We start from the raw sequence: 19,038 nt of genomic DNA on the forward strand, positions 1-19,038 counted from the left end.
GAGAAGCAAGTGAGCTACATTTTATTATTATTTCTTTTTCCCTTCAAGCAGGTCAGTGTCACGAACCAAGCCAGATTCATTTTAGGCTCTTGTTTGCTCAAAACAACGAAATCTGCATGAGCAATAGCTTTACCAGCATTCAAACCTTACATCACAATCATATTTTTTCAAAGGAACTGGACAATAACACAAACCTTCAGAGCTCTTGAGATGTTTGTATCTTTGCTTTCATTACTTACTACCTCTGTCCCCTTCAGTAGCCAAAGCTATTAGCAAAAAAGCAACAAAAATCAACTCTTAAATTGACATGCTGAAGAATTATCCCTTGAATATCATTAATCAGTGCTTCACATAACAGATTTTATTCTAGTAAGTCACAAAAAGCTTTTTTTTTACATTTTAATGCCAAGTTGTCATTTGTTACGTGCACTGAATATTAAAGGTATTTTGATCATTTGCAAGTTCCTTTTGCACATAGACATGACAACAGGCAAGTATGATTTTCTTGTAAGAAATATTGCATGTGAAGTAGTTCCTCCACAGATATTACCTACAAATTGTAGAACAAAAAAAGTAAAAATTAAATCTGGGCATTTTAGTACAATGAAAAATCCAACTGTCCACTAAAATCCAGTTTGGAATAACTATTAGGAAAGCATGGATGTTGCTATTCTGGGGCAGAAGTCAGATTGGCAGTTTCCAAGAGGGAGAATTCAGAGACCATGTATCAGGTGAAATTTAAATATTTCATTTGCAGAAGAGCAAGTTACAGTATCTTGTTTTTCACATAACTAGCTTGCAAAGGCACACACAGAAATATATATATACACACACTCTCACCACCAGAACATGTGTGTGTAACAGAGGGACACATGAAGAGCTTGACAGCACATGAGACCTATCCATGCCAATTACAATTTTCATATATACCTATCAAAGCAAATTTTGTGTTGCAGCTCTTTGATTCATCAACTCACTCAACAGACATTGCACAAAAGTAAATTATACCCTGTAATTTATACTACAGAAATCATATACTGTGGTTGGAAGAGAATTTTAGGGTCTAGATAGTATAAATTAGTTAACTTAGTTAACCCTCCTTGCAAATTCTTCACATCCACCTAATATATCACTTGGGTCAGGATCAGCATACTTTGAAAATCTGCACTGCCCTTACAAAAATTAGGAGAGTTTATGTCACCTAGAGAACATGCTTTATGTTTTTAAAAAATAAAACCACTAATCTAGGTGCTTAAAAGCCCAAGAGTTTTGACACTCTAATATCCAGGGAAGATGCTTTAAGTTTTCCAAATTACTCTGAACTGAAACTGGGGCTTTGTTTCATGAAGATCTTTCACTGAGATGACAGCAAAAGGTTGGGATTGTCAGTTCTGTTCTAACTCTCCTTTAGAACATAAAGGCAACAGAAGGGCCTATTTTGCCCCTGGTGACAAAGACCAAGGGTCTTTGTGGCTCTAGAACATTATTCTAGACAATATTTGGTCTGACTGCCTGAGATCGTAGAGTGAAGAATAAACCTTGAATACTGGGTCAAGGCAGCATATGTTTGGCCTTAAACAAACCAGGAGCCTACCGGGGCATTTCAAGTAGGCTACCTGCATCATACATAAAAATATATATATATATATTTTCCTCCTAGCATTTTTCCAGCACACGCAGGGTCCACTTTTTTCAGATCAACTGAATGTTGATCCATTGGTTGCGACAGAAATTGACCAACTGGCCTGTTGCCTGAGCCTGACGTTGGGGGATGAGAGAGAGGAACTGGCCCAAAGTCACCCAGCTGGCTTTCATGCCAAGGGCAGGACTAGAACTCACCATCTCCTGCTTTCTAGTCTGGTGCCTTAATCACAAGACTAAACTGACTTTCTTTATACATAAAAAATTAAATGTCACATGAATTTAGTACAACCCTAGATTCAGATTTATTTTGTAGCTCAAGGAATTTTTACAACCCAAGGCCTGACAGGTTATGATATTAATATACTATGAGAAAAATATGTACAAAACACATTAGCAAGCTTTGGTTTCCTATTCACTATATATGGTATCTATGCCCTCAATCCCAAATTGTGTTAGGTAACATATTGCTGTCCTGTGAGTCATTTGAAAGCAAACAAAATTAAAATCTAATTTTATTTATTTATTTATTTGCCACCCACTTCCAAAGGCCCTGTGCAGCTAATAATCAAGATCAACTTAAAATAGAAAGCAACCCCTTCAAAAATAATAAACAAACCCACTCATAATATAAAGAAAATCAACAATCAACTATACAAAGTCATGTACCTGCCAGGTTCCAGCTTCACTCACAGTATGCCCTTCCCCTGAGCTTGATGGAACAACCAAGTCTTAATTGCTTTCAATTGTTTTTCTTTTTCGAGTGAAGCAAATGTTTAAAACACATGTGTGCAAGAACATGAAGGGGAGAAATGGATATTCCTTCTCCTTTACAAAACTCTATGGCACAAAAACATTTCACATGTGCAAAGGGTGAGTTGGTTTATGTATGTTTCCATACTATGGGGTAAAATTCAGGGCAGCAGTTAAGAGATGGAGCTCTGAGATATTAAGGCAAGATTATAGATGTCAAGGCACTGGTGCATTCATCCAACAGGAAACCCGTGGTTAAAACCTAGTTTACGCATGTGTAATTAAACCATAATACATTTCATGTCTGGAATTCCTATAGTTTTATTTGCAGCATAAGGGAAATATCAAAGTTATCTACAGTAGGCTGGTTCTGGCACATTCAGGAACTTTTTTGGAAGAAATAGAAGTCCTAACTCCACCCATTCCAGGCCTAATATGGCTATCATATGGAAATGAAACAATACCTCAGGTATTAAAAAGAGAAAATGTGAGAAAGGATGAAGAGGGATGCCTCTCTGAGGCTTCCAGAGTTTTCCTCAGTTCTGCCTCCATTACACTTGATGCTGTTGTGTAATATGGAGCACAGAGTGGCCACTGAAAACCAATTCCACCTGGATAGAGACTTTTCACACAGTAAAGCAAATAGCTTACAAACCCCTCACAATAGCAGAGCTACTGAGAAATGCAGTGCTTTTTACTGGAGTTGACAATACATAATAACAGTGGAAGAATAAGCAACCTGAACAGTGACATGAAACTCAAAGCCAGTTTCATAAAAGCCTAATGTTGGCCCTTTCCTGCCAAAGTAATCATAGCCAAGATGTACTTACTCCTGTCAGGCAGTTTCCTTTGGCCCTGTCAAAAATTAAGTCTCAGTAGCACATACGTGCAAGAAAAGCTAAACTTTTCAGAGGATCATATTCTTTTGAACTATATACCTAGGACATGGAATTTGACATACCACCATCTAATTCTAACTTGCATTCTACCTGTTAAAAAGTGAAATAATTGCTTTGAGACGCCTTTGGAAATTGAATATTAAAAAGCATACTCACATTTTTTTATTGTGCATTTATATTCTGCCTTTGATATAGGACAGGGGAACCAAAGCCTTTTTGAGCTGAGAGTTGTACACAGCCTTTAAATAGTGTTTCATGGATCACACAAAACAAATGTGCCAATCAGGATAAAAGCTAAACTTAATTAAAAATTGTGACAGACATAGACACTTAGGACTCCAGGAGCTATCATTTAAGTCTTTCAGAAATTATGTGTGGCCTGGGGGAATCTTCTGTTGTAGGATCTAAAGATGGTACACATGTTGGCTTCCCCACATTTTAACAGTGTCCTTATACAGTAGGATCGAGTGAGAAAGAGAAACTGGCTGAATATAATCCAATGGTTGCTTGAATCTGATTCTTCCTCATCCCTTAGTTATTACTCTATCCTGTTTCTTAGTTTTCTCAGTTTTTAGTACTGGCCTAAATGACACACAATCTGCACTGAAGTTTCTAAATGGACCTGCAATTGTGAAGGTATTATATCTAAAAAAGTAAGTGGCTATAATGAATGTGCAAGAGCCATGGTTCTAATTTTTAAGCCTAGCTAAAGCTTAAAAGTGAATTCACCTTCGAAAAACAGATCCTGTTTAGCAGACTCACAACTACTAAAATGCCTTCCTCCTAAAGACAACAAAAATGTGCTACCAGCACTTGAATACCCTTCCTAGAATTATAGACCAACATTAACTGGGAAAAAATTTTCTGTTCCCAATAATGTGTGTTCTTGAAATGCTTTTATGCACATTTCTTCCTTATTATTAGCCTAAACCATTTAAATAATGGTTTAAAAAGAGTCTGTACCCTCCAGAGTTGCAGATAGTCTGGGAGAAAGTTGTTTGAAGCAAATGGGAGCATCCCTTCATTAGCATATCATGATAAATATTTTACAAGTAGTCCTTAGAGGGCCTTTAACCCTCACCATAATCCCTGTTTAATTTATGAGAAATTACCAATTAGTCCAATGTCTTTACACCAAAGACAGGCAACTCTGACTCTACCAGTTTTCAAGGAAAAGAAAAGGAAAACCCCTTGCAAGAAAAACGAGGAGCCTGGAAAATAAGTGTTCCTGTTTCCTCCACTGAATATTATTTATGGGGCTATCCTCACACATCTAACCAAAGGCTTCAAATAGGCGAAGAGATGCTCTCTTTTGCTTCAAGCAATTTTCTCCAAGTCTAGTTTTGATATCAAAAGTTAATTAGGCTAGACAAGAAAGTGCTCAAGGTGTAGGCGAGCAGAGTTTTTCCTCACATCCATATATATTCTATTTCATGTAAAAAAGTCCATTTCACGTAAAAAAAGAAAAAAAGATTGCTCCTAGCAACATATAAATTGTACACACCTGTTCAGTCACATCTAATTTGGTTGGATAAAAGTGCACTTTTCATTTATACGTAGACTCATTTTAGTATAAGGGATACAGTGTGACTGCATTTTGAACTAACATGGCTTTTAAAGAATAATCTAGCAATTGGTGTATATCTTGAAAGATAAAGCTCTTTCTCTGAATAATTTTTTTTTAATTTTCAAGATTGCAACATTAATTTTGAAAATTTATTGGCAAATCTAGTAACTACTTATATGAACAGCAAGCCTGGTTTTGTTCCCATAAGTTCTGGACATGCATCCTTTACCAAACCCAAACCCTACTCCTACAGTCTATGACAGGGAAATTAGATCACAGTACATCCAAAATCTGCAATATATGTTCATATATACCGCATGAGTTCATATACATTGTGTGAAATGTCACACATGTAGGTGCACCTAGATAGAAGCATGCAAATTAAGTTAATAAGTAGGAAAGGAGATAAAAATGAGAAAGATGACAGGGTCCTTATCCTACCTCCTGTCCTAGGAGGGCCTCATCTGATAAGCAAGGGGACCATGGGAAAGTTTGCGTGTATTCAGTAGTTCTGGGAACGCATCTTCAGAGTTCCCTCACCTGTAGGTCCATGAAACCAAGCTGGTGAAGAAATCCTAGGAAGGCTGGCACATCAGCTTTGGCTCCAAGGTCATTAGAAGACTCCTCTGGAACTTGTCAAATGAGCACCTCACATTGTATTCTTCCCAGGTTCAAGCAGTGTTCAGGCTACGGACACATTTATTTGCTCTTGTCCCTGAACTAATCACTTTTGTTTAGCTGAAGAGGAATTAGCAATAGGAAATCATCTGGCCCTTGAACCATTTTCCTTATCTGGGATTAATGCTTCTACTTGCACACTATCCTTTTCCTGCTTGGGGGGATTTGGCGGAGGAGGACAACACATATTTGCCATTCTTATACAGTAATAACTTTGGAAGTACCAGGGCAATGTTCTCAGTTGGATAAAAAAGCTAAGCACCTTTGCCACTACAAGAAACCTTATTTCCCCTATCCTTTGTTCCCCAAATTTAAACCTGTACATTCACGTAGAATTACAAACATGATGCATAGTACTGAATGCTACTGTGTGCCACTGCTTATCACCAGTCCATATGAGAAAATAGCAAGCTAATCTTATACTATCCTCGATGTTATTTAAAAACAAAATTCATTGTAAGGCATCATCCCACTCTTGCCTTGCTTACAGACTTTGCTAGCATGTTGATATCCTCATCTTAAGACATTCATAGCTGTATGAGCTGTACCGACCTTCTGAAACCACTTCAAACATGTACTGACACGACAATCCCTGTCTCCAATTTTTTTACGTCAATTCACAGCAAAACAGGGTTAATTACCCAACATGCATTTTGTTAGTAGGTTTAAAATCAATGTACTTATGATTCTTGGTTAGATGGATACCTTAGTGCATGCCCTTTTCTCAGCCAGCAAGCATGGATGGTGTGTCTCACTAGGTGCACAAAGACTATCATGCTGGTTTTGACTGGCAGTGGAATTGATAAAGGGTGGGCAAGTGTGTGTTCTAGGTTCAGGCACTCAGGAGATACGACTCATGCCACATACCTTGCTCAGCCAGGCCGGCAGCACTCATGGCGGCCGAAGCAGGGGCGGAGCTCTGCCTGCCAACTGATTGGACACAATCATTCAGTGGGAGGAGCCATAATAAAGCAATAAAGGCCCATTAGCATGGTGCAAGTAAATTAGTTTAAAAAGAAATGTGGAAAAAGAGAAAAGAGAGGGGAAACACAATATTATAAAAAAGATAATATTATTCCCTTTTAAATATGAAGATAAAACCACAGAAGCCAGCACAAAGGGTTGGACATCAGGAAGAGTTGAGAAAGCTGCAGGCTTTAGATGTAAACAGTGTTTATAAAACAGGCTTTCAGTTATAGAGTTCTATGTCAACAAAATCAAAGAAAGTATTAGCTGCAGAACAGAAGACTACAATGCCTACTTTAACATCACAAAAGGGACTGGAGGATGCTATGTACACCAGCTACAACAGCTTGTGTTACCTTATTCAGAAAGAGGGGGGGGGAGAGAGAGAGAGAGAGAGAAGAAATAAAGACAAACATACATTAGAATGATCAGTCAACCAGTCGGCTTGGATTTATGAACAGCAGCTTCAGCCACTGTGTACCAAGTGAAGAAACATTAACAAGGAAATCAGTATTCATTAAGAAGAATGAAGTGCTGACCTGCATTAAACTAGTTTATTAAAGTGCTTTTATTTCTTTGCTCTCTAGAAAAATACAGATGTTTAGCTCAGGATTCTTTATTATCCTCCAGCCTGAAAGGCACTCAAAAGGGTTAGAAAGTTTCTGATAATCACCGATGCAACGTTGTAATTGTCAGATATGCAGCAAATGAGTCAAAGTCCACAGTTTGTTAAATTATTCAGAAGATTTCAAAGGAAAAGAAGAAAATGTGTAATTCTATCTCACCAGTTAGAAAAAATGCAGAGTAATGGAAATATTTTAGTATCTTAGTAATGCTGCAGAACCACTAAACTAAAAGAATAATAAAAATATAATAAAGGATAGCATTTTAAAGTAGTATGGAAGCTGGAAAACAAATTGCTCTGAAAAAAAGAGAGGATTATATAGAATTTTTTTTTTTTTTTTAAAGGGAGCAGTTGCATTTTCAAAGCAAATACAGCCAGCCAACCGCAAACTTGTTTTAACAGTTTAGGGCTACTTTCTTCTCTAATCCAAGTGAAAGACAAAGAGATAAAGGGGCAGGCTATTCTATTAACATTGTTCATTTCAAGAATCCAAGGCACTTCACTTGTGTTAGCGCCTTTCCAAAGCTGTATACCATAGATCGTGTAACTTGGAGTGCAAAGAGAGGGTTGAGGCTGGGTGAAGTGCTTAAGGCCATCTGATGAGTTTATGGCTGAGCTGAGATTTAAATGGGGGATCTGACACTCATAGTTCATATTCTGGACTACACCAGTCTCTCATTTATCCCTGTCAAGTCCCTCAAACAATGAAGGGACAAAAGGAAGAGATATATGGAAAATAAATGCCAGTTTCAAGACATGAAGACTGATCATCCCCACAAATCTAGTTCTCTATCTCTTTGCCTCTTCTTTGGCATATTCAAAAGATTATGGACTTTACTAATTCAAAAGATGATCTTGCCTGATAAGCACCAGTCATACATTTTAAAATGCCATCTATGTCTTCTCACTCAGGCAGAAGTGCACACTAAGTCAGCAACAGTCTTAAGGGTAGCACATACTTGAAAGATCATCACTTCAAGGCTGTGTGTAGGAGAGCACCTATCTTGGGTGCCAGTTGTGCCGTTTCCTGGATCAGGAGGCTCTACTCATAGCCACTCATGCCTTAATCACTTCCCATCTGGGTTCCTGCAACGTGCTCTAGACGGGGCTGCTCTCAAAAAGCACTCAGAAGCTCCAACTGGTCCAGAATGCAGCGGCGCATGCAGTATTGGGCGCACCAAGATTCACCCATGTTAACACCTCTGCTGCGCAAGCTGCACAGGCTCCCACTATGTTTTGGGGTGCAATTCAAGGTGCAGCTTAGCACCTTTAAATCCCTACATGGCACAGGGCCAAGTTACTTGCAGGACTGCCTGTCTCCAGGTGTTTCTGCCTATCCCACCCGATCCAGTAGGGGGGCATGCTCTGGGTCCCCTCAGTGAAAGAGTGCCATCCTGCAGGACCCAGGAGATGTGCCTTGTCTGCTGTGGCGCCTGCCTTGTGGAATAGCTTCCCTGGAGATCCGGATGACCCTGACCCTGTTGGCCTTTGGAAGGCTGCAAAAACCTGGCTTTTCCCACAGGCATTAAGGCTGGATTGTTAGTGGAACCCAATATAGGTGAATCTGTAGTTGAGGATAAGTGTGAATGGCCTTGGCTTTTGTACTGTACATGTATTGTGTTTGTTTATATTCGTATATTATGTTGTATTTGGTATTTATGCTGTTTTTATCATTTTATATTGTGAGGCTCCCAGATTTATTTGCTTAAGATGGGCAGCCATGTAAATTTCCTGAACAGGGAAACATTTTATTGACACCAGATTCCCTGTAGAAGAAATAATTCCAGCACTGTCAGGGATAGAGCAATGAATGTATCCAAATTCGTCCCCAATACTTTGAGTAAGCTATCCAATAACTTCACAATTAGAATGTTCATAACCCAGACATAATACACGTGAGATTGTACACGTGACCAAAAACAATTGGCTTGATAAATTTCAATAGATTAAATAATACACGTGTGACCCTTTTATTTAATATGTGGTCTCTGATGCCCACTGACACATTTAGGTCGTCCTACTGGAAAAAAACACATCCATGTAACCAGAAGCCTGCATGGCTTATGATCAGAAGGAAATAATTTTCCTGTTCTCTAACCAAAATTTAACCCAAAATTAGCCTGTTCTTTAACCAACTTTAGATGAAACAAGATTGGAGTAGGGAGGGGTAAGGCAAACAATTTTTATGGCAAACACCACTATGATTAAAAGGTATTATGTGGCATTTTAAAGAATGGGCTAGGACAAAATATAAGCATATTTAATATAAAAAAGCATTATTGTTCTGATTTGGGCATATATAGTGATTAGTGCTCCATGAGGGTGGGATTTGTTTACAATGTCCATGATCAATTAATCAGAATCTCATCTTTATGAAGTTAAAGCTTCTGATCAGTAAGCCAGGCAACTATGACATTTTCTAACCACTTTTTCCCATATCAGACTCTTCTTTTGCACTAAAATAGTCAACAATGAAATTTCAGCACCATCATGGTTTGAATTCAGGTAGTATGTGTAGACTTTCAACAAGTGGAAGCAACTGGCCAACATTGTCCAATTTTGGAAAGAGGCAATGGCAAACCACTTCTGTACTGCTGCTGAGAAAACGCCATGGCTATGTCTATGAAGCCACCAGGAGTCAAGCTCAACTAGAAGGCAGCTCTACCTCTTTAGGATGTGCAGAATATATTCAATACAACATCATAACCACATCAGGCCTCCCTGAATGCATTTGCATGCTCCACGCATTTGCAAACACATTACACAACTGTACTTCACATTTTAAAACATTCTTAAGACATTCTGTATTTGACTCCTTGTACCTATATAGCAATAATAGGCAACATTTTTTTGGCCGGGGAGTGTATTTTTAAAAGATTGTTTTCTAGCTGTGAGGACTGGGATGATGATATCTCTGCAATTACAAGTTGATATGAGAATGGTTGGAACTAAAATATTTCATCCTTAACATTCAAGATTACAAAAATAGGTTTAATGCCCTCATTTTATTTTTTAAACTGTAAAAGAATCATGCCACTGAAAATGTTGCTTCTGGTTTTGTATGATATTGTTTGGGTGTGAGAAGGCAATTTGAGAACTGCTAAGCTGGAAAGAGCGATGACTTCCATTTCTATCATGCTCTGCATACAGTGAAAAGTTAGAATCATCTCATGCAAGTACTTGGAAGACAATACAGGGAGTCCCCAGTTTAAGAATGAGTTCTGTTCCCAAGGTCTGTCCTTATGTCGAATTTGTATGTAAACTGCAACAATATTATTGTTTAATACTAGCATTGTGTAATGAACTCGAACCATCATCTATTTAACTTGAATCATTGTGTATTTAACTCAAATTTTGCTACAATAGGCTTCATTCTTAACTATGGGTCATCCATAAACTGGACATTCTTAACCCGGGGACAGCCTGTATTACTAATTAGGATCAAGAGCTATTTTTTTGGTACAAAAGTTTTACTGTAATGGCCCCAAACATTACCCTGTTTCTTCCACAGAGCGAATGTTTCTGAGAACTAAATTAATTGCTACTTTTTCAAAATTAAAAATTAAAAACATTAAAATTAACATTTATTTAAAAGCCTTTATTTATTTATTTCTTTGCAATATTATACATATTAAGTAGCTTTATTTATTTAGTCTTTTAGTCACTCATCATATACAGTCAGGTCCAGAAATATTGGGACACCGACACAATTCTAACATCTTTGGCTCTATACACCACCACAATGGATTTGGAATGAAACAAACACAATGTGCTTTAACTGCAAACTGTCAGCTTTAATTTGAGGGTATGTACATCCAACTCAGGTGAACGGTGTAGGAATTACAACAGTTTGCATATGTGCCTCCCACTTGTCAAGGGACCAAAAGTAATGGGACAGAATAACAATCATAAATCAAACTTTCCCTTTTTAATACTTGGTTGCAAATCCATTGCAGTCAATCACAGCCTGAAGCCTGGAACGCATAGACATCACCAGACGCTGGGTTTCATCCCTGGTGATGCTCTGCCAGGCCTCTACTGCAACTGTCTTCAGTTCCTGCTTGTTCTTGGGGCATTTTCCCTTCAGTTTTGTCTTCAGCAAGTGAAATGCATGCTCAATGGGATTCAGGTCAGGTGACTGACTTGGCCATTGCATAACATTCCACTTCTGTCCCTTCAAAAACTCTTTGGTTGCTTTTACAGTATGCTTTGGGTCATTGTCCATCTGTACTGTGAAGTGCCGTCCAATGAGTTCTGCAGCATTTGGCTGAATGTGAGCAGATAATATTGCCCGAAACACTGCAGAATTCATCCTGCTGCTTTTGTCAGCAGTCACATCATCAATAAATACAAGAGAACCAGTTCCATTGGCAGCCATACATGCCCACGCCATGACACTACCACCACCATGCTTCACTGATGAGGTGGTATGCTTAGGATCATGAGCAGTTCCTTTCCTTCTCCATACTCTTCTCTTCCCATCACTCTGGTACAAGTTGATCTTGGTCTCATCTGTCCATAGGATGTTGTTCCAGAACTGTGAAGGCTTTTTTAGATGTTGTTTGGCAAACTCTAATCTGGCCTTCCTGTTTTTGAGGCTCACCAATGGTTTACATCTTGTGGTGAACCCTCTGTATTCACTCTGGTGAAGTCTTCTTTTGATTGTTGACTTTGACACACATACACCTACCTCCTGGAGAGTGTTCTTGATCTGGCTAACTGTTGTGAAGGGTGTTTTCTTCACCAGGGAAAGGATTCTTCGGTCATCCACCACAGTTGTTTTCTGTTGTCTCCCAGGTCTTTTGGTGTTGCTGAGCTCACCGGTGCGTTCCTTCTTTTTGAGAATGTTCCAAACAGTTGTTTTGGCCACGCCTAATGTTCTTGCTATCTCTCTGATGGGTTTGTTTTGTTTCTTCAGCCTAATGATGGCTTGCTTCACTGATAGTGACAGCTCTTTGGATCTCATCTTGAGAGTTGACAGCAACAGATTCCAAATGCAAATAGCACACTTGAACTGAACTCTGGACCTTTTATCTGCACATTGTAATTGGGGTACTGAGGGGATATCACACACCTGGCCATGGAACAGCTGAGAAGCCAATTGTCCCATTACTTTTGGTCCCTTGACAAGTGGGAGGCACATATGCAAACTGTTGTAATTCCTACACCGTTCACCTGAGTTGGATGTACATACCCTCAAATTAAAGCTGACAGTCTGCAGTTAACGCACATTGTGTTTGTTTCATTCCAAATCCATTGTGGTGGTGTATAGAGCCAAAGATGTTAGAATTGTGTCGATGTCCCAATATTTCTGGACCTGACTGTATATATGGCTGCCCATTTCACAAAAAGGTGACTCTGGGCAGCATATATAACTGTATTACTATAGTATAAAAGACTACGTAGAGAAAAAAAACCTAAAGCTCTAAATTCTATTTATTGGAATGACAGACTATTAGCTGGGAAACATAATGAAGGCTTTAGAGAGAGACTGTGTATTCTACATTGAGCTAAGATTTACCAGGGCGACTCAAATTAAGCAATTTCTCACCATTCAACTCTTTCTGCGTGATTATTCTACCTCTCCTCATGATGGAGAAGGTGCTAGTGCAATGCTATCCTACATCTATTGTCAATCTGAGAATCTGGGGTATAGGATTATAGCAGGCATCATTTGCAGAGTTTCCAAACGTATCTTTACATGCTATAAGGAAAAGTGGGGGGGAAAGTGGGGGAGAAGGATTTTTTTTTTGGCCTTTTGGTTCTTCTACAAAATTCCATAGACATGTGGAAAAGATTGTGTAAGTTCTTACCAAATCAGTTTAGATCTACAGATAAATAAATATCAGTTTTCTTGAGAAATAATTGGTCACATATATGACAACTGATACCTAGAATATCCTACACCTGACATGAGGTCACACCAAACTCCCTCTCAGCACCACAGATTCCTAGCCAGCTTGGGCTCTGTCCTGTCCACAGTACTCCCCAGGTGACGAGGATGGACATTCAGTGTATGGCCCTCCTCCTCTGGGCAAGACTGATGCATTCAGCACTCAGATCCAAACTGAAATTTTAGGGCAAAATGGGGTATTTTCCTTCTTCCCTCCTCTGTTGCAAAACTATTGCAGGGAGAAGGGACCCTGAAGTGAGAGAGAAGGAGCAGGGAAAGGTAAACTACGCTCAGGGCCATTAAACCACCTGCCTGATTATGTATTTATTTACTTTGTGCACAGCCCCCAGCATCTTGTGGCAAAAGATGGCAAAACTGGGGCAACAATGAGAGAGATACTCACACAACTCAAAAAGGGTTTCAACCACCCTAGCTGAATGTCTGGGTGAACAGCAAGATCTGTAAGGCCCTCTGAAATACCAGTAGGGTAGGTGTGTCAGCCTTACGAGGTAGACCAGACAGGAAACACTACCAGATGAGTTAATTCTACTTTATTGTAAAGTTACATTAACAGAATCTTGCAAGTCTTCTCTCCCACTGTCTCCTTTACAGCCCAAGAAACTAGGGAGGGTCTCTTCTGAGCCTCTTGCCCCACCCACATTCATGCTGCAGGCTCAGCTGCCTTTTATCTGACCTTCTTGTTGCCCTGTCTCCCAAGGTCATTCCCACATACAGGGAGCCACCCAGATCTCAGGGAACCTCATACCAGAGGATAGGTGCTGCGACAGAGAGGGCACACTTCTGGGGTCCTGATAGAAGGCACTGTTCAATCAAAGGAACCTGGAGCATGCCAACCTTGCCAAATCAAATCAGCCAGGCAGATCCTTAAGTAATCAGGTCCTATGTCATGTAGGTAATGACATAGGCATTACAGGTAATGACCAGCTCCTTGAATCACACCCAGAAGCAAACTGGCAACCAGTACCACTCACAAAGCAAGGGTGTTACACTGAGGCATGCACATCGCTGCCCATGCCGCTGCATTCTGGACCAGTTGAAACATCTAGGTAGCCTTCAAGGGAAGCCCCACATAAGTCATGTTGCAGTAGTCAAGCCATAAAGCGAACAGGGCATGAGTGACAGTCTGAAATGCCTCTTGATCGAGGAAAGGGAGCAACTGGCAAATCAGATGAACCTGTGCAAAAGCCTTCCTGGCCACAGCTGCTACCTGCTGACATTTTCAGCCCTGTAACCAAACTGGGACAAGCAGGTGAATCTGAATCTGATTCCCACTCCATTTGCATCAGTGACAGACCCAGGACGTTTCTTAAGGGCTAGGGAGCACATTTTTAATCTTCTAGCAGCAGCAACAGCAACCTAGCCCTTCATCTGGTTCTTTCAGTCAACCTGCCCATCAATCATTCTGTTTTCGGACCATTTTCTCTCACGGAGAGATAAGAGAGTCCCCCCCCTCCCCCAGCAAAAGCACTAATTTATCAAGTTTCCTGCTGCTATTTGCAGCACAGTCACAGTGATTTTGCTTTTTTTTTTGTTTTGTTTGTTCTTGCTGAGAGGAACAGAGAAACTTTGTGGATTTTCTTAACAAAAGGCAGGGGGTGTGCCTGTGTGGAAAGAGAAAGATGAGAAGGGATCATGTGCATGAGGAGGAAGAGGGCAGAATTTCTGAGATGCCAGAAGAGCAGCCAGCTATCAATTGTCTTTCAAATTGAGACCACCAAACTCAAATACACTTTTTAAATTCTCTTGAGTTGCATTCAATTCTAATCTGGTGTCTGTTTTTCTGCGGGTGTCTCTGTAGAGTTACGACATACTGAACTGACCTTCTTCAAGATGCTACAATTATTTTTTAAAAAAGCTTTGGTGGAAGTGAGATTTTTAAGAAAAATTGAGAAGAACCTCAATGATACTCAGAAATGAACCTGTTCCAGGTAGGTGTTTGTGTGAAAGGCACTAACGGTGGCTACGTAAACTGAAAAGGTGAAGTCCAGATACATGAAACAGCCTGCTAGGAATATGAAATCAACAGCCCTCCCCCAAGCAAATTTCCAGAGATATGCTAGACATACTGGCACGCAATTCTCCGCCTCATCCAACCCCTAATACTCACTTCTTATTCCTGAGGGATATTACAATTCAAACTGTGCAGCACATAGGCTGAAAGGCTGTGCAACACATGTGGATCATGTAAATCCCAAACAGCTTTCACAATGACCTTGGGCCTTCTCTCCATTCCCGTAACTGAAGCACCTTTCAAGAAAAAGACCCATTTTAAACTAACCTCTGTACCTCTGGCAGTTTCTTAAATAAGCACCTGAACACATGCCCACAAGTCAAAGACATACGATAGAGAAAGTAAGGAAGAAGTTTGAGGAGGCTCTGTTTTGCCAATAGAGCACCAGGAAATCCCATCACTTGCTCCCTAGCAGTGGCTTTCAACAATAAAGAGACAGGATATCTCGAAAGCTGCATCAAGACAAGTCAAAATGACAGCTAAAGAAACAGAGTGGTTTATTAATGTAATCATTTACAGCCAGGAAAGTTATGAAGTGGAGAACATATCTGCTTGAGAAACAGTGGAGAGAAAGTTAGTCAGGTGAAAAAAATGAACCCCAACAGTGTCAGAAATTCCAGGACTTGAGAGACCTGAGTAATGTTCCACTTCCTAACGAGCAAGACTCTATTCACTGCTGTGCCTTGACTTTGGCCTCTCCTTATGAGGCAACACACACTCAACCTTCTGCTGATGAGTTTGAAAGAACTCTGTGACCCTAGCTTAGTTCACTGTTTTCCATCTCTGCTAGGTGCATTAGTTCTCCTTTTGTTCAATACTATCCTATCGCTTGCCCTTACGGAAAATTACGGGGCTTTCTTCCTTGCGGTTTGGCTTGCATCTGCTTCCTCTGCTCCTTTGGGGCTACTCTGATTTAGACTGAGGGATCTGTGAAAGTTTTGTTTCCGTTATCCCTGGGTATCGTTCTGATACGTGGGTCTCAGGATTAATGCCCACATGTATTGTAGCGAAGCCTCATAGCCCGGTGGCGTTCTGCAGCCATGCCGTTCTTTCCAGTCACCTGCATGTTAAGCATGGAGTTCTAGCTCTACCTGGATTTTGCAGGTTATTACTGGGTATGCATCTCTCTGAGATTAAGTCAGAGCTTGCCTTCCTTGATCTGGGGCTCTGTCTGGAGCAGCTGTACCAAGCGTATTATTCGTGTGACCTTTGCAACTATCTGTACAAGGGAACATGAGTATCATTTTGAATACAGTGTTAGATGTTAGTGCAAACTTTTCTATATTGTTTATCAGTACAGCTTTAATAACGTGATCTGCGTTGCTTATTTATACTTATGCATGTGTTTTGTAAAATGTATCAAAAGTCAGCAAATGCAGTCACTTATTTCCTACCTGAGGGATTTAGCCTGTTGGGGAAATACTACCATGACCGCCAAGACCACAGCTGATGACCATTAGTAGGAATAGAGGTGCTTAAATGTATTTTATTATTTATTAAATCTACAGGTGCTTGACCTCATTGTGACTCCTATACTGTCCTGTTGATTCCTACACCAACACTAAGCTGACATTCTCCCTCTCATATACAAAGAACTTGGACAACAAAGAACTTCAGCTACACTGATCTATTTTAGTTCTAAAAGTCTGTCTTTTCACTGCTGCAAATCCTCTTACTGACCTCAGTCAGATCTCAGTAACGCACTCCAGTCAGTCCTTTGACCACGATCAAGTCACTGATAAATATTATGGGCTGATCTGGCATTCAGCAGTAGCAGAAGCAGGGAAGGGACTGTAGCTGTCAAATCCTTTCCTGACTTTTTTCAATATATCACAGTTATCATAATTCTCCACTGTGAATATTAATATCTTCTTTTTTATGGCATTCTGACAGAGAAATTAAGAGTTTGGAGTAGTTGCATAAATATAGTATCATGTTTATGAATAGTGAGAAATTAGATTCCATTTGACTGAAAATTTAGATCTGAGACTTTTCCCTACACTTAGGAGTGAGATTAGAAAAGTACCCTCTCAAACCATTTCAGTTTTGTTGAAAGAAAATACTGCTAGGGGCACTGTCTCTCCAAAGTAACCACAGTTTCTTGCCACAGTTAAAGAAAATCTCACCGCCATAAGCATACCCACCTCTGCAAATTGAAAAAGTTGTGCTTAAACTTGGGGAGTTGGGATATAGAGAGAATAGTTTTTTAAGAAACCGTCAAAGAGTACTACTATGTAATCCATGATTTAGGTACTTTACAATTACAAAGAATAAAAAATTGTAAGTAGAAAGAAGGTGTAAGTCAAGAAGGTGGCAGCAACTACACAAAGCTCCACCTACTTCTTGGCTGCACTGTGGCCACCATTTTGACTTTTTTCCCACTCTCCCTGCCCCTCTCTGGATGCTCTAGGACAGTGTTTCTTAATCTCAGAGCCTTTAAGATGTGTGGACTTCAACTCCCAGAATTCCCTAGCCATGCTCTTCATGTATAGTAGGGACCATCCTACTATTTCTCCCAGAAATCAACCTGGTGTTTGTTTAGGATTTTGTTCCCCTCCTCTGAGCTGAAAGAAACAAACTTTGCTGCCACAATATAAACAAGTGAAAACCAACAGAAAATTGAAGGGTGCCAAGTGCAATACTGGGCCTTTTTTGATGGAAGTCCCATTTCTCAGGTAGATTGTGGCAATTCTTATCTAGGCCCAGGTTAGATATACAATCACTGCACAAAATGGGATTGTTCTTCAAACAAATTAAGTGCAATCTGCCTGATTTCCAGTCCAAATTTGTTTAACACATATGGAAATAAATCAAGGAACAGAAAAAAAAAATCTTACCTGAAAAATTCCGAGACACCAGCATAGTAGTAAGGATTGCACCCTAAAAATAGCAATATACACACACATGTATATGTATATATGTATATATATATATATATATATATATTAAAAAAATTATAAATTGAGGAATGCATATTCTCTGTACCATACCAGTGCATATACATGTTTACTATGGCCTATAACACAAGATAGAAAGACTGAAGTTTCTTCTCTTTGCAGGAAATAATTCTCTGCTTTGCCTGTCATAGCCTCCCAAATGGGTCTCTATGTTAGATAGACCTCCTAGTTGGCAGGATGCGAACCACAATATATTGGTGTGCAATGCACTCTTTAGATTAGATATCCTACTTTGCTTAAAACAGCGTGACTATGCTTGGGCAAAACTGGTGTTTGGTTTTAGTGAAAGCATACTGACCAAAATGTGCTAAAACTGGCCATTACTGACTCTATCTACCAAGAGCTGGTAATGCTGCATGTGCCACAGGTACAACTAAGGTTAGTAACCTCTACACACTCTATCTTACTAGTAGTGAAGATCCATATCTATAGAGCTATCTATTATTAACATCCCTTCACCTATTATTTTCCTTTTCTCTGTTTTAGTTCTGTTTTTATCGTTTTTAATGTTTTTAATAATTACTATATAATGGTTTTATGTAATGATTGTTTAGAAATGTATTGTTTTATTGGATCATTGTACGTTACCAAGAGTCACTTTTTGTGAGATGGGCGGCTGTATAAATTTGTTAGATAGCTAGCTATCTAGATAAATCTGGTGACCACTATAGCATATAAGATTGCAACATGAAATGTAGGAGGAGTAAATGGTAAAGAGCATTAATTAATTAATGAAATTAAAGGAAGAAAAATAGATGCATTCTATGTCCGTGAAACTAAGACAGAGGGAATGGATGTAACAGATCTGAATAACAGCTATCTCATTTTGTGGGGTGGAGCCGAGGAATACACGCAGAGAACTGAACGTGTAGCATTAACCATGAATGGAAGGGCTAAATATGTGTCAGAAGGTATGATGTATAAGCATGTTATTCTGAGTGCTGATAATAAAAGTACTAGACATGAGTTTGGTGAAAAACTGCAATGTTCTGAATAAATGCAATCCAGGGGTAAAAAAATGCTGTGC

General features: G+C 39.5%; 1 protein-coding gene across 30 annotated transcripts in view; it reads right to left on the reverse strand.

Moving 5' to 3' along the window:
- Nucleotides 1–19,038, reverse strand: part of CAMK2G (calcium/calmodulin dependent protein kinase II gamma) — a 178,043-nt gene that overhangs the window by 41,129 nt on the left and 117,876 nt on the right. For 17 of the 30 annotated variants that reach the window (XM_088128544.1, XM_088128560.1, XM_088128546.1 and 14 more), the window contains exons 12-13: nucleotides 17,892–17,934; nucleotides 6,406–6,468 (exon numbers count right to left, since the gene is read on the reverse strand). In XM_088128544.1, coding sequence (XP_087984670.1) covers nucleotides 6,406–6,468; nucleotides 17,892–17,934 — 106 coding nt within the window. The remainder of the gene's footprint in view (nucleotides 1–6,405; nucleotides 6,469–17,891; nucleotides 17,935–19,038) is intronic. The other 13 variants (XM_088128586.1, XM_088128554.1, XM_088128567.1 and 10 more) reach the window with 1 other exon arrangement.

The sequence above is a fragment of the Python bivittatus genome, unplaced genomic scaffold (genome assembly GCF_059951505.1).
Source record: "Python bivittatus isolate LINGU-HERP-01145 unplaced genomic scaffold, Pbiv_v1 ctg000050_np1212, whole genome shotgun sequence".
NCBI lineage: Eukaryota > Metazoa > Chordata > Lepidosauria > Squamata > Pythonidae > Python > Python bivittatus.